Source organism: Oxyura jamaicensis (assembly GCF_011077185.1).
Source record: "Oxyura jamaicensis isolate SHBP4307 breed ruddy duck chromosome 5 unlocalized genomic scaffold, BPBGC_Ojam_1.0 oxy5_random_OJ106504, whole genome shotgun sequence".
Classification (NCBI taxonomy): domain Eukaryota; kingdom Metazoa; phylum Chordata; class Aves; order Anseriformes; family Anatidae; genus Oxyura; species Oxyura jamaicensis.
Window position 1 is genome coordinate 19,607 of NW_023303959.1, and position 23,748 is coordinate 43,354.

The 23,748-nt window shown below is 45.5% G+C and overlaps 1 protein-coding gene across 5 annotated transcripts; it reads right to left on the minus strand.

The window, feature by feature from the left end:
• Positions 1–1,949: 1,949 nt before the first annotated feature.
• On the minus strand, positions 1,950–23,475 carry LOC118157389 (inner centromere protein-like). 5 transcript variants are annotated; one of them, XM_035311694.1, is made up of 18 exons: positions 23,257–23,474; positions 23,066–23,170; positions 21,222–22,030; positions 18,990–19,041; positions 18,771–18,804; positions 16,412–16,490; positions 15,796–15,847; positions 15,349–15,466; positions 15,128–15,262; positions 11,590–11,699; positions 10,634–10,754; positions 9,800–9,922; positions 9,213–9,385; positions 8,842–8,932; positions 6,141–6,254; positions 4,773–4,932; positions 3,797–4,012; positions 1,950–2,009 (listed from the first exon to the last, which is right to left on the minus strand). In XM_035311694.1, exons 1-17 carry the CDS (start codon positions 23,418–23,420, stop codon positions 3,798–3,800), a joined length of 2,655 nt encoding a protein of 884 aa, XP_035167585.1. In that variant the 5' UTR covers positions 23,421–23,474; the 3' UTR covers positions 1,950–2,009; position 3,797. The 5 variants fall into 5 exon arrangements, with proteins under 5 accessions (XP_035167585.1, XP_035167586.1, XP_035167584.1 ...); XM_035311695.1 differs by lacking the exon at positions 1,950–2,009 and adding an exon at positions 2,080–3,559; XM_035311693.1 differs by lacking the exon at positions 1,950–2,009 and adding an exon at positions 2,080–3,566.
• Positions 23,476–23,748: the final 273 nt, after the last annotated feature.

Below are 23,748 nucleotides of genomic sequence, written 5' to 3' on the forward strand. Positions count from 1 at the left end.
TTTAACTGTTTTTAACCTGAGCATCTGTGTAATGTGGGTAAATGCTGCTCTGCCCCCCGGGAGGAGAGGGCAGCTGGGGGAGCTGGGTGTAATCACTGCACAACATGAGCCAGTGCTCCTACAGTTGTGTGTGATGTAAAACTGTGCTTTGTACACAGAGGCTGTCCTACTCTACCTCTGACTTTGCACTTTTACCTGAAGTAGATTTATGACTTTATCCCATTACGTAAGAACATTGTGGGTGGTCTATTGGCCTGCCAAACCTTCCTGTAGGTTCTCATCACCCCCTTCTCACTTGCTAGGGACCAGCAGAGTTTCCGTGTCCCAAGTGAGAGGTATTGCCAGAGCGGTTCCCACTTCACCCCAATTATGTGTTGTAATAAACTTGCTGCTTTTTAACTTTTTGTTTCTACATGCACACAACTTTTCCTCTTTTGCAACCCATTTTGCACGCTACTTCCTAGCATACTGCAGCCCACTCCCTATCCACAGCTCGCAGGCTGTGAAACGCTTGTCTTGGTACCAGGCTGGGCTGTAACTAGAGAACATGGGTTGTGGGGTTACGGCTGCACGCAGAAAGTAACTCGCCCACCTCCCTTCATGAGATCTCACAGCTCAGCCTTCCTACGGGACATAACCAGAGGCCTACAACCACCTCATTAATATTTTAGGTTAAAAGGCTCAACAGATGGCTTTCTCAGAGCAAGAAATAGCAGAACCGGGCTTGGCCTGCCACCGGAGCATCGTGCATTTGCTTGTTGTTCTAGAAGTCAACGTGCTGCGTGTGCAGTGCAAACCAGCACCTTGGAGGACGAGCAGCCACCTGCACCGATGGGCAGCAGCAGGCAAGCAGCTCTTGGCATGGGGAAAGTTACAAGCGGAAATTAGAGCTGCTTATTTCACCCCCACGCGCAGCATTTTTTACCATCGTTTCAGCTGGGGGAGATGACAAACAACCCTTTCATATTCTCCCCCAACCTCTGCCAACCGCCTTGAGGGACACAGCCCCCGCTGTACTGCCCTCTCTTCCTGAAGGCTGCATGCTTCACCTCTGCTTTCATACCCAGCCAGCTTCCCGTGAGGCTCCCTTTTCTCCAAATGCTCCCACTCCTGGCCTTTTGCAAAGACAGTTGTGACCTCTTCACGTTTGTTTGTCCACCAGCTGTTGTTCTGGTACTCACCAAGTAGCAGGCTGCCTTGGACAGGGCTGTTCTCCTCGGGCATAGCCCTGCCTGTCCTCTCACAAAAAGGGAGCAAGAAAGGCATAAGCCATAAAGAACACAGCTGGATTTATTTTAATTCAGAGGACAAATGATAATTAGACGTTTAATGTAGGGAAGGGAATGCCAGAGTAAATCCTAAGTGTAAATGGGCAGAGGCAAAGGGTAAGGCTTTGGCAGGGACACCAAGCTCTCATGCACTACGTGATTTTGTAGCTCCTTGAAATCAGCTTTGCAGCACCTCTGAACCCAAACTGGACTGGGTACGGCGCAGTTTGACAACAGAGAAATAATTGAGTTTCATGGTTAAAACCGTCTTTACTCAAGAGTAACTTCTAAAATCAGCCTGTGCAATATTTACTGAAATTTAGACCACAAGCAGGACACTCACAAAGGGAGGCCCAGCTCAGGGTCATGTTTGAGCCTAGAATCAGACTGTACCAAAAATCACAGGCACTTAATGCTCAGGGAAGGCTGCCTGGGCAATCAGGAATTGTAACCGAGAAAAATACCTGAAAATCCAGAGCCAAAACACCTTTCTTGAAAGCCTGAGGTTGTTTCTCTTGAATTTCTGCTCGTGTTTTTTGTTTGTTTTTAGGACTCTGATTGTATGCTGTGGCTGAAGTTCCTGCTCCATCAGGTAGTAGCTATCGTGAATATTTTTACGTTATACAGCGATATAAATGAATTACAGGGATGTAGGTCAGTTCAAGGTGCACTCAAGTCGTGTATTCCTTAGGAAAGGTTTCTGGGAACATATAATCATGCAAAATGTCTCTTTTCCAGTTTCTGGGAACAAAAGAACAGCAAACTAGCTGGCAAGTTCTGCAGGCTTACCAAAGCACGAGTATTTTCTACCACATGAGGAATTTCTTCGTAGACAAAACACTTCTGTCTTAAGGAAATGGTGTAAAATGTGACCCGTGAGGGCAGGTTCCAAAGTACTGTACTTCTTTATTTAATAAAAAGCTACGATGATTCCAGAGGAAAATCCAGAGATGATTTAACTCACTTTTATCAAACTGTCAAGCATTCAGATAGCATTCAACATCAGTGTTTCTGCCATTTCAGCTAGCGTTCTCATCTAAGATAATAGTACAAAACTACAGAGCATCTACCAAGTTCAATCATCACAGACATAACACACCGATCAATAGCATAACATCTGCAATTGATGTGTTTCAGTATAAAAACCCACATCATTTCAAAAGACATTTGCTTGAAAAAAGGTAAGTACATGCACAAGGAAAGGTGCAATTCTCCTTAGATGCTGTAGTCGCCATACAGTTTTTTTAAACTGCCAAGAAGTACGTACACTGTGTTCCTCAGTCTGCTGAGTGAAACCGCAGCCATGAACACTCACCTATGTTTAAAACAAATCAAGCTCCAAGAAAAAGATGATTCTGGAGGTAAGAAGCATATAGGTCACCTTCTTTACAGAAGACAGACTTTCACAACAACCTGCAGAAACTAATGTAACTGTTGCCTTGAAGTTTTTTCAACAAGTGCTGCTCTAAGACCTCTATTCTCCCTGTAAGGGAGCTTGTTAAAGAGAAAACACTATTGCCTGTGCCATTTGTGAATTAGGTGTAGAAAGCCTAAACCAGGAAGTGATCTTGGCGCTGAAGTTCTGAACTGATATTTTGTTGCTGGGAGAAAATTGTTTTAATAAGTCCTGTTGACCCTGTTACTGAACATGAAGTGTAAAACAGTAGCCTAAAAATAAAACCAGCTTTAATGCTGAGTAAATGAAATAACCAAAGGGAGAAAGGAGCAAGACAAGGATTAAAGCAAAAAGTCATCCTTTCAATCCAGTCTCTGCCACAAACATGGCAATTAAATTAGACAAACAAAATCATATCAGAACCTTTGTATAATTTACCTGAAGGAAGCCTGGAACTATAAAGCCTGCATATGCTACTCTGGGTATTCCTAGCGATGTGATTAATACTAGGGTCACATTTATGTCCAACAACTGAAAAAAGGTCAATAAAGTCCTCAGGATGTTTCCATCCCAGCTGTGCTAACATCACCATCAATATCGCTTATGCACATAAGTGCACTTCGTGTTGGCATAAAGCATGCTACTGAAAAATCAAAATACCCAAGTTATTTTGCAATTTGCAGGCAACGAAGACCACATCTGCTAGTATCTTTATTCTTGAGAACATCAATAGTGCGTATTTGGACTTTTCTCAAGATGTGTGCAGAGGTCATCCTGACATACAGCCTTTGTTCACTACGCACAGCAGCTGTCTGGCCTGCTCGCCGGAAAAGGGGAGGCTCACGTTGCTTTACATGATGCATTCTCATGACCTATAGGTCTAAATCTTTGCCAGCTTAAAGCTAAAGAAAAAAAGAAACGCATCTTTCAGAAGCGAGATCTCCCAAAAGCCTGCAACTTTGCTCAACAGTGAGAAAATAAGCCCCAAAAATGGAAAATGCAAGAGACCAAGGAAGAGCTGACATTTATTCAAATGCTAATACCTAAAGATTTTGGGATACTGAACATTACCTCTCACCTAGAGAGACAGAAACGTATGCCCATTGCTCCACAGGAGACAGCCACTGCTCACCTCAGTACTTTTTCAGGCTATATGGCAGACCAAGAACCGATTTGGGACCTGTAAATGGCGGGGAATTCCACACAGCCGAGCTCGTGCGTTTGAAGTAGCGTGGTTTGCTTTTATAAAAGATGTCCTCCAACTTGGGGCTTACGATTCTCCCGAAGAGCGCATCGACGTTGGGAGGGTTGTAGTACTGCCGGATTACTGCTTGGCTAAGCTGATTCCCTGGAGAAACAAAAGTTATAATTCTTTATTTATTCATTTTTAACTGAAATTGCGGTGTATGCAGTTTGTATGCAGCGCGTCCTGGCTCCCTTCATCTCTAATCACACAAATACTGCAACAGAGAAACTCTTGCAGTTATATGATGTTTTAAATCTCCCCATTAATGCTTAAAGCTTCAGAATAGACCCCTTCCTTGGTGGGTGAGTATTGCACATACTGAATTCTGCCCAGGAACTAGAATATGTTTGCGAGAAGCGAGGTTTCTCAGCTTCTCTTCCTACAGGTAAAATTAGTTCCAACACAAACCTTTAGCTCCCCTTGGGTAGGTGGAATATGAAACGATAATGGAAGCAAGTACTTCAGAACCAGGACAATACCCTGCTGCAACCTGGCCTGTAACGTCTGGCCATATTTTTTTAATTTATTTTTTTAAGCCAATTGGTGTCGAGCACACTTCGAGGCCTAGTTCACAATTCTTCCATTCCCAATGGCAAAATAACACGTGCAGCAGTTAAGGCGGTTTAAAAAAGTTTTAAAAAGTGTTTTTCCCCAGTGTTGTCCCATGAAGCTCCCAGCTGGTAAAAGAGCCCTCGACTCCACACTCCAGCCACGTCACTGCACCGGTTAGGACTTTTAACTGTGCAAGGTGCACGTAGGAGAAATCGCGCAAAATCTTACACCAGGTCTTATTATGCATCGGAACGAAGCTGCAGGAGGGATAGGCTGGGGCACTGAGGACATTTTAACCTGCTACACGTACCACTGGCCCAGGCAGGGATGGGCTTGCGAGGCTGGCTTTCATCATCAGTAGAGTCATCGCTGTTCAGATCCATTCCATAATTATTGGGATTTATCTTGGGGGGCTTTGGATCTTTCTGGAACTGTGGAGTCATCTGGTATGAATTGCAGACAGGTGAATTCTAGAAGATGAACATATTACCACGTGTCAGATGCAATAGCACTGTTACACTTCCAAGTTGTTCCATGACACTTACAGATTAGAAAACCCCAGTATTCCACCCCTTGCTGTATCACAAAAGTTAATGTTTGGTGCTTCTCAAGCTTTGGTCAAAGAACTTGACCCAATTTCTACAGTTTTGACCCAAACACAACTTTGCACTGTCTTCTCCTGTCTGATTAGGCCACTTAATCAGCTGTTTATGACACAGACAAGCCAGCAGTACACGTATCTGATGTAGATTTGGTGCTTCCATTCATTATAAGCACACCTTAAATAGATCTGTCACATCCTCAAAGCTGGTGCTGAGTAACGCTCTTTAAATATTTTGCAACCAAACTCCTGGGTTGTTTAATTATTTTAAACTGAATATTACCTTGCACAGAAAAAGCACATAGAACAAACGGCACTGTAATTTTGATGGAAACAGTAAGACTCAGAGAAATGCAAGTCATGAAGGAAAAAAACAAAAACAAACCTTAAAACTGTAAATTTCACCAACCATGAAATATAGGCCAGTTCTTAACTAGAGGGACAAGCATCTCTGAAGAGTTGAGAACAGTTTCGCTTTTTTCATGGCTTAGTACACATTAAAGTTAACTCATGTTCGCTGTTTTTGCATGTAAAGATTGAAATACGTAGCTTTACAGGGAGATAAAGATCCATATATTTGTCTTTGATATTCAAGGAGTACATTCGCCTCCAGCATCATCTCACATTCCAGCAGCTGTGCAGCACGACTGCAATCCTGTTTATTCCACAGACTCTGCTGCCACCCGGTGGCTGTTTCCAACTTTGAGTTTCAGTATCACTATTCCAGCGTACCTGCTGCCAGCAAGGTTCACTATTTAAACTGGGGGAGTTCAGAGGGGGCAAGGCAACTTTAACTTTAACCACTGCCTTATCCTGACAACAAGAAAACGCTGACAAATACTTGCTGCTTCCTTCCTTTTCTTTTCCCTCTCCAGAAGTCATTTAAGTACTCCAGGCCACCAGGAGTCAACTTCAGGAACCCAATTAAAAAAAATATTACAGAATCCCTTCTTTACTGAAAGGGAATAAAAAAGCAGACGGTAATACTGCCCATAGTTATTACAGCATGCCAGTGCTGGAATCAAAGTTCTCCGATGTAATCTCTTGAAGAAATTTCACCAGAGGGAGCAGAGTTACCTCTTTTTTTTCTGTGTGCTGCGTTTGGGCTACATCTTTAGCCTTTTGTTCCTCTGGTAGTTTCTTCTGTTCTTGCTCCTGCCTCTTCATCTCTGCTAGCAACCGCTCCTCCTGCTGGCAAGCCGATGTCACAAGTGAATTAAGTTTACCTTACGAACTAAACTATGCCGTTAATCCAGGGATTCACATTTTTTTAATACACAAAAGAAATCTAAACATCTAATTACAAGTCTTCGTTGCTAGAGGTGCTTTCTTTAAGGAGCACTCTGAATGCAACGTTTTGAGCTTTCTTCACAAAGCGGCACAAACGGACCTTCCTATTCAAGAACATAACATAACGACCTGCTGCTTTGAAAAACTTGCTACTGGCTTCTTCAGGACACAAACATCAGGTATCAGCTGACCTCTGAGATGGACAAGTCTGTGCTACTGATCTTAGCCTCTCTTCAGACTAATAAGCATACAAATACACTAAGTATTTGTAGAGCCCAACTCATCTTATTCTACAGCAACCACCCAGAACAAGCCAAAAGAATCTGCCCCTAGGTGTGCTTACTCTTTCCTTCTGGATGTAAATAAACCAAGAAACTGCGAAGTCAAATGGTACACATCTAAAGTCGATAAATCCCACCCAGTCTTAGCAGCAGGACAAGCTGTACATGGGTCTGCCACCAGCTGCCTGTCATCTTCATAGCACTAACAGGGTGAGGCGGCTTCCAGGGCACGCGGGGATCCCCAGCAAGGGATTCAGCTCCCTGAAAGTAGTCAGGCACCCACAGCTCTGTCAAGTATCAAGTAAAGACCTAGGGGATGAGATCCCCTGGAACACTGTCCTTAGGGACAAAGGAGCTGAACAGAGCTGGCAACTCTTTAAGGGTGTTTTCCTCAGAGCACAAGAACTCTCCATCCCCCTGTGCAAGAAAACAGGCAGGGAGGGCAAAAAAACAGGATGGCTGAGCAAGGACCTGCTGGTCAGACTGAGGCACAAGAAGAAAATGCACAGGCAGCGGAAGAAAGGACATGGGGCTCGAAAAGAGTCACAAGAAAAGTTTCTCTAGGTACACTGGCCAGAAGACAAAGGCCAAGGAGAGTGAGGCCACTGGACCAGTGAGCCTCACCTCTGTGCCTGGGGAGATCATGGAACAGATGCTCCTGGAGGCAATGGTGAGGCACGTGCAAGAAAAGGAGGTGATCTGAGACAGCCGGCATGGCTTCACCGAGGGCAAATCATGCCTGACCAACTTGGTGGCTTTCTACAATGCAGTGGCTGCATCAGTTGATAGGGACAGACCGGCTGATGACATCTACCTGGACTTCTGTGAGGCCTTTGACACAATCCCACGTGACATCCTGATCTCCAGATTGGAGAGAGGTGGATTTGAAGGGCGGACTGCTTAGTGGATAAGGAATTGACTGGATGGCTGCACCCAGAGAGTGGTGGCCAATGGCTCCATGTCCAGGTGCAGGCCGATGACAAGTGGTGTCCCTCAGGGGTCTGTTCTGGGACCGGTGCTGTTTAGTATCTTTGTCAGTGACATAGGCAATGGGATTGAGTGCACCCTCAGCAAGTTTGCAGGTGACACCAAGCTGAGTGGTGCAGCCAACACACCAGAAGGAAGAGATGCCAGCCAAAGGGAACTGGACGAGCTTGAGAAGTGGGCCCCTGTGAGCCTAATGAGGGGCAACAAGTCCAAGTGTAAGGTGCTGCACCTAGGCCGGGGCAATCCCAGACGTGAGCACAGACTGGGAGAAGAACTCACTGAGAGCAGCCCTGCAGGGAAGGACTTGGGGGTTCTGGTGGACAAAGAGCTCAGCAGGACCCAGCAGTGTGTGCCTGCAGCGCAGGCGGCCACCTGCATCCTGGGCTGCATCACCAGAGAGGTGGCAGCAGGGCAGGAAGGGGACTGTCCCCCTCTGCTCTGCCCTCACAAGGCCCCACCTGGAGCCCTGCATCCAGGGCTGGGGCCCCCAGCACAAGAAGGATGTGGGGCTGTTGAAGCAGGTCCAGAGGAGCCACAAAGATGCTCAGAGGGCTGGAGCACCTCTCCTGTGGAGAAAGGCTGAGAAGCCTGAAGAAGAGAAGGCTCCAGGGAGACCTCATTGCAGCTTTTCAGTACTTAAAGGGGGCTTGTAAAAATGGAGAGCAACATTGTGCTCATACAGATAATGACAGGACAAGAGGGAATGGTTTTAAACTAAAAGGGGAGATTTAGATTAGAAGTTAGGAGGAAATTGTTCACTCAGAGCATGGTGAGACATTGGCACAGGCTGCCCGGGGAGACTGTGGATGCCCCATCCCTGTTTAGTTAATCTATGCCAGAATGACCAGTGCAGAAAATAACCTTATAAAGTCTACAGTCTGTACCTGTGTTTCTGCCAAAAGTGGTATGAATATAAAATTGGGATGTTGCTTCTGAAAAATCTGGAATTATTTTTTTGATATAAGACAAGTACAGATATACCCATGCACAAAGAGGAAAGCCAAAGCCTTCAATTCAACGGGTGTATTATCTGTCTTTTCTTCTTACTCTGCTGCCATCTTAAGACAGCAAGCACAGCTGCTGTCCATTCCAAATGGAACAGAGGACACACAACAGAAGTGCTATAGCTGGCTCTAGTTCAGAAGTGCAATAGCTCGCTCATCAGGGTTCTTAACAGCTTCAGACAAGGGGCTACTGAAGTCAGGGGCATATCTACTTACTTTTTTCTTCTCCATCTCCTTCTGGAGCTGTTCTTTAGCAGCCAGTACTTCCTTCTGGAGGCGAGCTGCCTTCTCTTGCTGTTCACGTTGCCTGAGAACCAAAGCAACAGACCATTACACTCAAAATTGTACAGGGGTACCCTGCCATCCACAGAGCCTGCTGCAAAACCCAGCTTTTCAAGGCGCTCGCCATCATACTTCCTACACTGAACTCTGAACTACTTCTTGGCAGCTCAGTACCCCCAAACAGTCCAGAAATACCCAGCACAAAATAGCTCTTCAGTGCTCAGACCTTTCACTAGTGCCCTCTGTTCCTGCTTCTTTTCAAAGTCCCAGCACATAATTTAACTCATAAGTGGGTATTATCTTACTTCTCTGCTTGGATCCTCTCCTGTTCCTTCCTCTTCTCCAGCTCTCTCTCTGCAGCCAGCTGTTTCTCTCTCTCCTGTTCTGCCTGCCTCTGCTCAGCAATCTTCCTGGCACGTTCCTGCTCCTCTTCCTTCTTCTTCTGCATTAGCTCTTTGTGCCGACGTTCCTCCTCCTCCTGGTAAGCCAAAGAGAACTACTCACACAGGAGCCTGTACAGGCACAGGCTCCAGAACAAAGAATCAGGATCACCTTATCTGACCAGTAGCCACCACCATGCTCCTGATCTTTGAAAGACAGGGTTAACTCAGAAATTTAACACTCACTGATTCATAACTTAAGGCCTTCATTAAGAATCTGTACAGAACTGTGGAAGAAATGCAGGTCACAAACACCACTAACAGCTCACAGGATATTGCAAGAGGAAGCACAACATTGCAGACAGCTTTGAGGACAGAGCTTCTCCACTACCCTAATTTTTACTCATTTGGGTCGTTAGTACTCCTGGCTGGATTCCTTGCTCACAAAGACCGCAGCAGACCGCAGCCATTCTAACTGCAAGCAGGACAATAGGATGGGCTCCAGCACAAACCTGCAGCAGTGCTTTTTGTTTTCTGGCCTCTTCATCCTGCCTGCGCCGGGCCTCTGCTTCTTCCATTTTCTTGGCAGCTGCTTTCTTTTTGATCTTCTCTTCTGCCAGCCTTTCTTCCCGCACCTAAAACACACACAGCTAGCTGAATACTTAAGTCTCAGATGGGACAGTGCTCTGTGAAGGTGAATTACTGTGGCAGTAAGTCTCAAAGATGCAGAGCTCCCATCCTCTTATGAAGATTGTTTTTTGGCCACCAGGAGTCAATGGGATCTGAGCTTTATTTTCAAAAGGGAATATTTTGCGAAATTACCTTCTCTTGCATCTTCACAGGAATAGACTGACAACTATTCTGGTACTTATACGTCTAATATCACAAGAATGTATTCTAAGAAGCACAAAACAAAGCAGATGGAAACACTGAAAACAAAGCAAATGATTGCTACAGTCACATATGCAAATTGTCTGAAAATCTCAGACACAAGATAAGGTCTGGAGGAAGGATGTTTATTTTCACATCTTCATCCATTAGTCAGATGAGAGAACGACTTTAAGTAGACAAAGCCAGACTAATGGTTTTATCTACCTGAAGTTGTTTCCCTACATGACTAGTAAAGCCCTAGTAAAGCCCACTTAAATTCATAACTCTAGAAAATAAAGGTTTTCACCCGCCATTTGTGTAACCAAGAGAAAGCTTAGAATCACTAAGCGCTATGTTTCTGCAAGTGTCTCTGTTCAAACGTTCTTCAGTTCATTCTCTGCATTTCAGCAGCCTCATTTCCTCTTTCTGGAAGGCACACTGACATAGCATCATAGCGTAAGCAGAACAGTCCTTACCTTCTCAGTCTTCTCATCAAGTAGAGCTAGCTTCTGCTCAATGCGCCTTTTCCTCTCTTCCTCCATTTGCTCTGCCCGTTCCCGAGCTTGCAACACTTTACGGAGGCGCTCTTCACGCTTCCTGTAGGACACAGCCCAATGTTATGGTATAGGCTAGCTGGATGAGTTCCTTCCGTAGACTTTATAACTCAAATATAAGGCAACAGAGACAGTCCTTGGGCAGCACAACATTCAGTGTACCGGTGCCCTGGTTTCATCTAGAATAGAGTTAGTTTTCCTCCTAGTAGCTGGTAGGGTGCTATGTTCTGGATTTAGGATAAGATTAAAACTGATGTTTTAATCGTTGCAGAGCAGTGCTTACACACTAAGCCAAGGACGTTTCAGCTTCTCGCTCTGTCCTTCCAGGGGCTAGGGGTGCAGCAGGAGCTGGGAGGGGACAGACCCAGGACAGCTGACACCAACTGGCCAAAGGGGTATTCCGTATCATCTGATGTCATGCTGAACAATATATAGGGGTGGCTAGCCAGGGTGGGGGGGGCGGCTGCTCGGGGATAGGCTGGGCATCGGTCAGCAGGTGGTGAGCAATTGCATTGTGCATCACTTGTTTGTACACATTAGTAGTAGTAGTAGTATTATCATTATCCTCATTATTTGGTGCTTAGCTGACGGCTGGGTTAAAGCACAACGACCGGGTAAGCTGTTTAAACATTGGCATCATCTTTAAGCTCCATCTGAAATAGAGGACTTGAGGCAGAAAGCTGAAAAAGCAGTCAACTATGAAAGGTAACTTTTTAGTAGCGTCTTAAACCTATGCAAACAAATACTGTCTTTACAGTGCAAGCAGACAAGAACTTTTGCTGCATATCTGGAATTTGCAAGACAAGTAGCCTAAATACGGGGCCCTACAGGACCAGAGAGAACAGTCCAGACAGACAAGGCAGAAAGCTTATACTCACAGCTTTGCCTCTTCTAGTCTCTTTTTCCTTTCTTCCTCCACTTTTTGTTTTCTCAGCTGTTCAGCCTCTTGCTTTTTCCTCAGAGTCTCTAGCTTCTGTCTCTCCTTTTCCTGAGATGGATTGAAACATGATTATACTCAGCTGACAGGGCTTCTTTCTACCTCAGCCTGCTCAGATTAATTAAGGACCCAGAGATAACACCATGGAACTGCAGCTGCAGCCACAGCCAAGGGATAGTAAGAAGCCTGAAACAGAGCTCAGGTAGCCTATGATGTGGTCACGGATGTCTGAGAACCGATGTGATGGACAACGAGGCAGTGGTATTAATCCTCGAAAGCAAGAGAAGAAGCTGAGTTGTTGGAACAGAAGCATCAGCTCCTAAAGTTCAGGCAGCTTCCACAGATTGCAGACAGAAAACACCATGATTTATGTTGGTAAAAAGAACCAAAAAAGCAGTGCTAATGCTTGGCAATAACACTAACATCCTGCAGAGAGTAAAGAGGACAGATGGTGCTCTAGGAAACACATTGCTTGCTTCAGCTCGGAGCTCTCACTGTCTTCTTTGCTTCCTACAAAGATTTATCTCGTGGTAAACCACCACCATTTAGACAGAGTGCTTGCAGGTTGTTTCGAGCACACAGTTGGCCCCATATATCATCCACACAGAAATGCAGGGCGTTTTTCCCATTTCCCCAAGCAATCCAGCTAACTCAGCCGAAGCCTGCTGCCAATTAGAAGAGCAAGATCCAACCATCACTACAGTCATGGCAAACACTTTAAGATAAACTGATTTAATGCCAGACTGCATACTGCAAATGCCTCGTTACGACAACTATAGTCTCACTGCAAGCAAAGCCATTGATAAGCAGGGGGAAGTACTCAACAGACTAATTACCTTATGCTGAGCTTCACGTTGTAAATGATTGGTAACTAATATCCAAACTAAGAGCTATCACTTATATCTTTCTGCTCAGGTTTTTCTTAGTTATGTTAGCCCTCAAATGGAAAAAGTTCTAAGGGGGAAGTGGCCTGCAGACAGAACAAAACCTAAGATGTAACTTTCAATGCAATCACAGCAAAGGATCCACTGAGCAGAAGAGACTTTTCTTATCACACCAGCTCCTTTGCCAATACAGACACATCAGCAGGAACACCACTGAGATTAGAGGTTGAATACTTCACTACCTCTTAATGATACGCTTCTCTTAGCTGCTGGAGTACAGCAAGACTCTGACCAGTGCAACCATGACAGCTTTAAGCAATACAAGGAAGTTCAGATATTAAATTCACAAGATATAAGCTCGATGCAAGAAAAAGTTTCAGCAGTGTGCCCTCCTCTCCCTTCCCAGCTTTCCTGCAAGTGAAAACAAGCCCTAGGTCTACCTTATATTGCAGGCAAGTTGTTGGATATGAAAAGTATGAGCAATCTATGCTTGGCATGCTAGTTTCTAGCACATCCCTAGGTACATCAGTGAAGCTACACCGTTGTACCAGCATTACACTGTCAGAGCTGTATTCTGAAATAAAAACTACAGCGTGCTGATTGAAACCTGTTTTTCACAAGCACTGACTTCTCTTCCAAGTCAAATAGCAAATCTAAATGCAGAGCTGGTATAGGAAAGGGGTACCCACCTGGTGCAGGCATATTCCTACTGTAAGTCCAGACCATCCAATTAAACTGACATTACTTATGACAGCATTGTTCTGGGCAATCAGAACACAGAGAAAAACAACTCCACTTGCAAATATAGAAACAGATACACCCAAAAACCACTCTGTTTGGGGTACAGGAACTTTTCTTGTGATGCTATAAATTTCACTGTAGTAACACCTAGGTAGAGGCACCTGCCTGCAGACACAAAGGCAAGCCATCCATCTTCACTAAGAGCTGGCTGCAACAATTAAACTGCCTTGATAATGGTGCCTATTAAATTTGGGGACTCTCATACCTGTCTCCCTGACACAGCACTCTCCTGTTAAGGACAAGCTCATGTTTCTTTCTGTATGAACAGTCTGATAAACCTCAGAATCCTAGAACATCCTGAGTTGGAAGGGAACCACCAGGATCATCGAGTCCAAGTCCTGGGTTCCCAAAGGACCAACCCAAGAAAATAAAAAAATATATATATATCAGACCATGTCTGAGAGCACTGTCCAAAAGCTTCTTGAACTCCAGCAGCTTGGTGCTGTGACCACTGCCCAGGGGAATCTGTACCAGTGCCCAACCACCTTCTCGGTGAAGAACCTTTTCCTGATAACCAGCCTGAACTGCCCCTGTCGCAGCTCCATGCTGTTTCGCAGAGCGCACACAGTGGGACAATCCCTTCTTTCGACCAGCAAGCAATGCCTTTCTTGATGCACCCCAGGATACGGTTAGCCCTTTTGGCTGCCAGGGCACACGGCTAGCTCACGTTCAGCTTGCTGTCAACCAAAGCCCCAGATCCCTTTCTGCAGGGCTGCTCTCTAGCATCTTGTCCCCCATTCTGTACAGATAGCCAGGGTTCTCTTTCCCAGATGCAGAATCAGGCACTTGTTCTTGTTAAACTTCATATCACTGGGGGATTGCCCAGCTCTCCAGTTTCTCCAGATCCAGATCATTTGTCCAGAAGCAAGGCCTCTCCACCCTAAACAGGGTCAACAGATCCACCCAATTTGGTATCGTCCATGAACTTGCTCAAAAAAAACTAAAGCCCTTCATCGAAATCATTTATGAAAACATTGAAGAGGACTGGTCCTAAAATGGAGCTCTGAGGAACTCCACTAGTGACAGGTTGCCAGCCTGATGTAACCCTATTTACAAGAACCCTCCGGGCCCGACCATCAGCCAACTGTTCACCCATCTTATGTTCACCCATCTTGTTATGTTTTTATCTAACTGCATTCTGGTCCTTTTGTCCAGAAGGCTACTGTGAGAGACAGTATAAAAAGCTTTACTGAAATCCAGAAAGATTACATCAGCTGGCTTCCTTTGGTCAACCTAGATGGATGATCTTGTCATAAAAGGACATTAAGTTTGTTAAACATGACCTTCCCCTTGTGAAGCCATGTTGGCTGCGTTATTATTCAGGTGCTCTTCACTAACTCCCAAAATAATCTTCTCCATAATTTTACCAGGCACTGAAATTAGACTGACAGAACATCAGGAGCGTGACAGAACATCAAGAGGCATTTGCTAAGTTCTCACTCATTAAGAAAAGTCCTAGAAAGGAGACTTTGGACATGCAGACTAGAGCTATACACACCCAAACTGCAGTATTCAAAATCCTCTTGGCTTTCATTTCCCAGTTATTTCCAGTTTTCCTTCCCCTGTTAGTTGCTAATACCACAGGGGAATGCTACAGAAATAAGCTTAGACTCTGAATTAGAAATCTTTAGGAAGTTGACTAGTAACAAGTTTACTTAGTTTATGTAAATGTAAACAGAGAGCTTGATGTTGCTCCTTAGTTTAATATGGGTGGGAAAAGACCGTTTCCATCTGTGCTTTACCTTAGACACTCTTTAGACCCTCATCTACCAGCTTACAACAGTCTTTACTTACCTTGGGATCAGTTTGGAGAGGAGCGTTGTACCTGATGAAAGACTTTATTACTCCATTTCTCCCCACAGAACTTGGGGTCATTAGGAGCTGATTCTTCTGCACAGTGTGCAAAAATGTTTTGAAAGGACGTACAACCTAAGAGAAGAATGCCAAAAAATGATGCTCAGGTGTCAACAGGAAACAATTATTGGGGAAGTACAGCGGGGTTGTAAGGATCTTACTTTGCTGGCTGGACAGGTAGGGGATGGGGTCTTTCTTCTGGGAGGAGAAAGCCCTCCATCTTCTGCTTGCTGATTGTCATAGCGTTGATCCACAGCTCTTTTGTAACTCGGTTTTCTCCTGCAAGGAAAATATAATCTACAGTACACCGCAAATTCTCCCGATCGTCTCAAATTCAGGTTTTAAACAAAGATCATAAAACTACCCTATCTCTAAAGATACTTCATTGTGTATACTCAAGTAGTTATCTAACAAAATGTCCCATGTGATAGAAGATACAAATTAAATAATCTTTTCACAGAGGCAGAGAAAACTTATTGCAAGAGTTCCACAGTCACAAATCACTGAAGCCCTTTAACGGTTTTTCAGTGTTGAGCCTGTTTTGAACAGGGGACTGGATTACAGACCTCCACAGGTACCTTCCGACCTGAATGATTCTGTGAATATACCTGGCACTTTGGGGTGGTTCCTGGGTCTCCCCATTCTGATTTACGTTGCTTTCTGAAAGAAAACGGTTCAACAGTTAGTTCTAGTCACCCCCAAAATCCCTTCCAACATTGATTTAAAGCAAACAACAGATTTAGAAGCTAGCAAAATAGGGAAAAAAAAAAAAAAAGCTGCCACGCAATATGCACAGCAGGACCTCGTTGCTTGCTTTCAGGAGTAACCGTACAGTATCATACAAACCTAGATATACAAAATAAAGCAAAGCTGTCTGGAGTTACGCACAGTACACAGTTTGCACCAATACACTATTGATTTTTGCACAGATACAATACAACAGCTTGCTTCAGAAAAAGGATGCAGCTAGGTCTCCCATAACCTGAGAACATGTAATCCTTCATCTTCATGACACCACAACCTGTTTCCATACATTTCCCAGGGCGGAAAATGACAAGTCCAGCACAGGTTCCTAGCTGCTTATCTCTTCAAACAAAACGTGTTTTAAATATTAGATTAGTCTTTGAAATTGGGCTTTCAAATTGACTAGCAAGCCTTTCAAACTGCCAGTCTCCCTAAGTCATGACTATTTAAAATTCTGCCACAAAATCCTCTAGCAGTTACCGTTGTTGTTCATCTCCTGCGGCTGTTCATTTCTGTTGACAGTCCGAGAGCGAAGTGACATTCGCGGACCTTCGAAATCCTGTAGGAAAAACAAAGGGGTTTCAACACAACTCTCGCACAGAAACAGGCGATTACTGCTTCAAATCCTGACATCACGCTGGCACAGACACTTTAATATTGCCAGAGGATACAAAGATACCAGAAAGTATTAGTACCAGCACCCAGAGTGAAGTCTTGACCTCTAGCTGTGAAAAATATCTTGGGACACCATCTTAGCAAATCCCTTGATGTCACGTCATCAGCAGAAGCACAGACGTTAACACAGAGCATCTGCAATGAGGGACTGGCTGCTTAAACTGGATGGATGAACCCAGACTGCTGAGGACAAAAACATTCCTAGATGGAAACCTGTTTATGTTCACTGGTCTTCTGGCAAAGAACCAGGCAACGCCCATTTTAGTTAGCAGTGATGAACAAACAAGACAGCAACGACAAACAGCTCATTGCCTTGGTTTATCTATTTCTATTATTAATGAGATATGTGCTGCTGCTTGCCACCTTTGCACTTACACAAAAACAAAGTTACTTCTGTTGTGGTAACAGTGTAATATGCCAGGGCGAGCAGACAACGCCCTTTGCAATCTGCACTCTGCTTGCAATGCAAGCATTAATTCCATCCCCCAAACCCGCCCTGGCCAGCAAGTAGGCTGGCAGCCACAAAGGATTTGGGTAGAGAAGGAAAAAACAATGATGGAAATTTCATCCTCTGCATTTTTTATTCTTTTTTAGCATCACATCCTAAGGCTAGGTATAGGAAGCATCTTGCTGGCCAACAGAATCACATGGATCTGGTTAATTTGATGTCAGGCCTGAGAAAAACCTGACCTTTAAGTAACAGCACGCATAAAGGTATGATTTTTGTCTATAGGAACGTATAAAGACAATTTCATTTTTGAAAAGGTTGCTGAGTAGCCACGTTTTCCCGCTGCTCGTAGCTGACAAAGGAAGTCTCTGGAAGGAACTATACCACAGTTGGTTTGCTCTGAAAAATGCCAATAGACAGATGGCTTATTTCACCATGTTACTTTATCCTGAGAATGGAAGGGGTTACAAAATCCCGCTCCTGACAGCAGTGGCATAGAAATAAAACATGAGGATCGAGGACAGACCAACAGCACTATGGGAACTAGACTGTACTTATAAGTTCATCAAGGTACAGAAACAAAAGATAAAGATTCTCTTCTCGCAGATCTGCAGAACTGTTGGTTCATTTTTTTTCCTCTCCACATTTTCACTTTAAGCTTTTCCACACCTGAAATTCAGGCATGTAAAATCCACAAGCACTAGAAGAACTCAATTTATTTGAACTTGTGCAGATCTGCTGAGAAACACAGCAATACAAGCACATGTAAGCCTGTCCTTGCTTACAGAAGTTCAAAGGCCACAGAGCTCAACTCCATTAATTCAGTCTTTTCTTACTGACAATTATTCTCAGCAATACACTGACAGTATCCTCAGATTTCTTCCTCATGAAGGCAGTGGCAATTCTGAAGGGGTACATTTTGACCTGAATCAGATTTACAGATTTCTGTGGTTGTCAAAGACAAGCTGACAACCTTTCAGCAATCTGCAGGACTCGTGAAAAGGTCAAAGGAGCTTTAAAAATAAAGAAACCTTAGAGAAACAGCAACAGCGCACCAACTCTGCCCAACTGAAAAAAAATATTAAATTATAAGGAGGTTGTTTAACCGTCTAGGTATGAATTCAGGGCTGAATTTTCATACAATATATCTCTAGCAAATGGATAAGAAACAGCCAACAGAAAACAGGCCTCTACTTAGAATGCCAGCAATACCAAGGAATGAATTCAGTGCTTGCATGCAATCATTTACATCACTAAAATGCGCACATTTAAATATATTTATAAAAGATAAGGATGTTATTTTTGAAAGCAGCCTTGGCTTTGAAACATCAGAGATTATAACACCATACAGGATGCTTACCTTTGCTTGCACCCAAAATACGCCTCGTGTCAGGTGTGCTCATTTTCTGAAGTAAAACTTGACTGGCTTTTATTTTGATAATTTTGAACTTTGTGATTAAAACAGGCTTGACAGCATCAGACTTCTCTCTAGTCTGTTCACCAGAACCAGGTGTGGTATGGATAGGCTCATGCCTGTATCTGAGCTCAGTGCTCTACACTTGCTTTATTCAAGTGCTGTGCACAAGGTTGGCTGAGTCTGGCTGCCTGTGGTCGGAGCTCCCCAGTCCCACAGTGATGAATTAGAGATGTACTCAACCCATTCTGGTCACAAACCAGTGCAAACAGGAATGCTTTTAACCTCTGCGCAAAACTTACCAACTTTGTGGGGGTACAAGGTCCAGGAGGAGGTCTAGAAAAAAAAAAAAAAAAGGTAGCTATGGTTAATAACATTGAGGAAACTGGGAAGAGACATGGTATCCACAAGCCATGCATTTCATATTAAGAATTGCCACTGGAGAGAAAACAAGAACAAACAAAAAACCCTCCCCGAGCATGATATTGATGGTTCAAAAAAAATAATCTTGAAGTACTCACCCAGTTTTGACAATTGTTTCTTCATCCTCTGGTACCTCTTCAGAGCTGGAGCCTGGAGAAAATAAAACAGGGTGCCAAAGTTATAATGTACAGGCCAAGACACTCTGCAAGGTTCACTCAGGACTGTTGTCTGCTCTGCCTCCTGAGTTATTGCCTGCAATTCAAATGCACGCCACTTCAAGCAAGGGCACTTAATGCACCAAAGTAACATTAGAAAAAAAAAAAAAAAAAAAGTTGCCTGCAATTTTAATATATTTTCAATTACAGGTGAGTTCAAAGCAATATTCAAAGCGCTTACATTATAAGTGGCCAGGTTTGGGCTCTGACTCATCTTGCATGGCCATGTCCAGATATTAGCAGTGGTAAAACCAGCGTTATTTGCAGAGTGCTGCTCCCTGCTAAGCACTCCAGCTGGCGCAGCGGTAGCTAGCTTTCCAGTACCAACACGGGCTGGGAAATGCTGTTAATAATTAAGGCAGATATGCAGCCCCAGACTGAGAGGAGTAAACACGGCCAGACATCACACAGAAAGGGAAAGTCAGGAGTCTGCTCCGCAACATCCTTCACTGCTGATATTGAAGGCAACGCAAGCCCAGGGGCTGTTCACATAGCCAGTGCAAGATCTTATGCATCAGAGATGCAGCGGGCATCGTGTGGTTGATTAACACTGATGCAATTAGCTATCTGTTTTGGGCTTTCAGACATTAACAAGCTTGCCTGGAGGTGTCTGAAGCACCTCATTTCCTCTCCTTACACCCCAAAAGTTTGACTGGGCAAGAGATCAGTTGTGTCAAGCAGTGCTAAGGGAAGACATAAAGCCTTCCTTAAGCCTCCCAGACAATCCAGACCAGAACAATCCAGATCGATCATTTAAACTGGGCAGAAAACATTAATTGGGTGTCTCTTCAGAGTTACCGGTGAGAACAGTTCCCTACAGCTTCATTTTTACTGAGGAAGCCCTCGACACAGAGCTAGAAACTTGGACACAACTCCACACTGCCTGGTTACCCATACAGGAAATCCTACAGCAACTGCAGAGCTCTGGTTCTGGAAAAACGTTTAACAAGAGCAGTTAAGCTGAAGTGGAGAGAAACACCTTGTCCAGATATATCCTTCCCCAGCCAAACCGCATAATTCACAAAAAGTCTGTTTTAGACAATACAAATACCACAGAGCTGTAGCGCTACCGATTAACATCACAGCAGCATTATTTCAGCTGTCCTAGTTCTCCCATCAAACAAACAAGTATGTTTTGCAGAAGAGCCAACCTTGCCTCGATTTCTAACACCCTGAACTTCAGGGGAAAGTCCTCTCGTCTCACTTGCATTTCAGGAGCCATTTACTAGCCCACCAGTTACTAGCCACTTCACTGAGCTTGCAAAAAGGAGAGGTTATATCCGTCACTTCATTCTGCTGCACCAAAACCGATGCTGGCATTCCAGCAGCACAGAGCAACACTTAAACCACCAAGCTGTCCCTTGCAGAAACCTGCCTCTATACAGACTAAGCGTGAAAAACTTTTTTAAAAAATTTGAGAAGCTCAGTCTCAAAATTTCTTTCTCAAAAGAGAGGCTCTGGAAGAAGGAGATTATTTGTAAAAAGCAGTGAATGCACACACGATAGCTACCTTGTTTCCCAGAAAACAGGCAAGACATGGCCCATGCTGCTCTTAAGAAAGCTACAAAAAGCAACAAACCCCATTTGCCAGCTCTCTCCTCAACTTCATCAGCTACCACCACAGAAACTCGGACGTTAAGGCTGTTCTCTCACACGATTAGAAGGCTGAACTTGCAAGCCACAAAGCTGATTCTCAGTTCTTTAAGTTCACCCTCATGTAGGTATGTAATTTTTTCAGCCGCAGAACCCAATCACGCAGGGCGGTTGCTGTAAAAGCAGCCCCATTCGGCTGCCTACCACGGCCAGGACGTGAATATACAAGAACCGTTACCAGAAAACTGCTGCCTCCTGAAGTAGGAGCAAGCCTCAACCACTGGGCAATGTTCTGCAGTGCCTGGCAGTTCCCCTGGTCCTAGCAGGCTCCTGGGACTTCCCCTACAGCTTTTGGGGCTGTGTCTGGAGGGGCAATACATTGTGTTTTATCTGCTGGCTACTGTGTGGATTCTTGCAACCACAAGCGCTGGAGCTGTGGTCCCACACGACTGGAAAGCAGGACCTCAACAAAACAAGCGGGAACGGAGCAAAACAAATTTATCTGGTGATGTCCAAACTTACTGTTCATGCCACTGGAAGACACAGACACCTTCTGAGTTGCCCTGCTCTTGACCACTGTCCTGGCAATGGATTTCCGGATCAGACTTTCCCTCTTCCGGGCTCGTGAGTATTTCTCTGCCAGCGAGGTTCTGGAAGTCATGGAAGTTTTACCCAGCAGGCTTCTGCGCACAGAGCGCCGGCTTTGCCGACAGCCTGTAGGAGTCCCTGGGCTGTCCCCCACGCGCTGGGAAGGTTTTTTGTCAGCCCCTTTGTTATGCTCCTGCACGTGAGCAGAGACATCCATCTCCTCCAGCCCAGGCTCTTCACTGGGCTCTTCACTTAAAATTACTGTAGTATCAGCTGCTCTTGCTGTCTCCCCCTTAGACACAGTCTCACTTTTTCCTGCATCTTTTGCCTCGGGGGTGGAAGGGACCAGCAGCTCAGGTGCTGCTGGCATAGGCTGTGGTTGGGGAACACTGCTCTCCTCTGGATGATCAGCATCGGAGCTCAGCAGGATGCTTGCAGAGGGCTTCTTTGCTGGTTTAGAGACACTCCTCTGGATGTGTAGCTCAGCGCTGTTACGATCGCTGAGGCCAATTTCTACTAAGGGAATCATCCCTTCGCCTTGATGGCCAAGAAGTAACTCTGAGTACTTGGGTGCTGCAGCCTTGGAACTTGTCAGCTGCTGGGAGACCGTTTGAGCTGAAGAGACGCTTGAGGTTTCTTTGACCTCAGTGCTGATCGGTTCCACATTTTCTTTATTTTGGAGTCGCTGGGAAGATCGCTTGGAGGGTACCAGTTTGAGACTGCTAGTCCTCCTTCTAGATAATCTAACAACAGAGACAGCGCGTTAGAGCGGGACTGGGCACAGGAGCAGACCAGAACTCCTATCACAACAGTCCCTTTGCAGGTCAGAGCGTGCTGTTCCCAGACTAAAACAGCAGTAAGTACAGTTAGCTTGCCTGCATCTCTATCGGTAAGGTTGCTGCGTTACAGTTAGCTCATGTTTGTGCTGGAGGCTGCGTGTGTCTGAAAGCCCTTCTGTGAGACACTACGTTGTGCTTTTGCAGTAGAAAGCTAACCTTCTGTATTTAAAGGTAGTTGTACAGTCATAACAAGGAGAAACGCTAAGTAGGTGAGCGGACAGTAGAAGACCTCACCATTCCAAAATACGGTAGAAGACTGAGAAAAACAGGATGAGCAGTATGGGAACGGTAAAACAAAGATCACAAGTTCTCAAAACATAAGAAAGGAGGAAAAAAAAAAGAAAAGGGGAAAATGGAGAAATTAAAGTGTTAAAAAAATGTGCATATATGGTATAGAGAAGCGTTGAGTGGCTTGTGAACCTGCAGTACTCAGCCAATGGGGAAACAGAGGAGGTGATCAGATGTCGAGTAATAAGGAATAAAAGGTTACAATACGTTTACTATAATGCATTTAACATATACAGAGGTTTAACGTATACAGAGCTGCAAAAAGTAACTAACATGACATGATTGTCTTAGAAGAAATAGCGAGAGAAAGAAGAAGTGGGAGACACAAAAGGGACCCAGGCGAGAGGAAGAACAAGCAGGATGCGTGAAAGGGGCCCGGGTGAGAGAGAAGAAATTTGAGACGCAAAAAGGCAAGAGAAAAAATAAACGGGACACACAACAGGGACCCCAATGACAAATAACTGCTCGTCCCCAGCCGACCACTCGCTGCTGCAGCACGCCCAGCCCACGGGCTGTGAAACACGGCGCGCACCCGGACCTTTAACGCTAAACGCAGAGGATGCAGGCCGGTAACAGCCTTTACAGCCCGTTATCTCCGGGCTTCCCCCCTCAGCCCCCGGAGGAGCCGCATCGGGCCCGGGGGCTGCCTACCTCCTCCTGCCGCCATCCCCCTGCAGTGCTGAACCCCTCTTCTTCCTCTGCCGGCTCTTCTGCGACGGCGTCTTGGGTAGCAGCTCCGGCTCGTCGCTGTAGTGGCTGAGGGAAGGCGAGGGAAGAAGCGAGGTGAGAGGAAGCGCGGCCGGATTGCGGGGCGTTCCGAGGGGGAGCAGCGGGGCCGTTACCTGCCGAACATACGCGCCGCCTCGTCGCGGATCTCCCGCAGCCACAGCAGCTCGGTGTCGTCCACCTGCCGCAGGAAGCCTGCCAGCAGCCGGCCACAGGCCGCGGGGAGCTGCTCGGGGCCCGTCATGGCGGCGGGGCCCGGCACAGCCGTCATGGCCGCCATCGCCTCAGCGCCAACCGCTCCCGGGCCGCCTGGAATTCAAACGCAACGCCCGCCCCCCGCGGTACCGTCACGGCGCCCTCAGCCTATCGGTGCCGCGCTCGCCGCCGCGCACCCTCTCCTATTGGTTGGAAAGCTGTGGGCCATGTGGTCCTTCCTCCTGCTCGCCCGCCTCTGTGGTTGTGGAGGAGTGTGGGGGGAGGCGGGATTCGGAGGGAGTGATGGACGTGGGAGAAAGCCAGTGAGAAGGCAGGGAGCGGTGGGAGCGGTGGGAGCGCGCTGTGATTGGTGGAGGGGAGAGTATTTAAGGCGGGGAGGGTGTCTGGAGGTG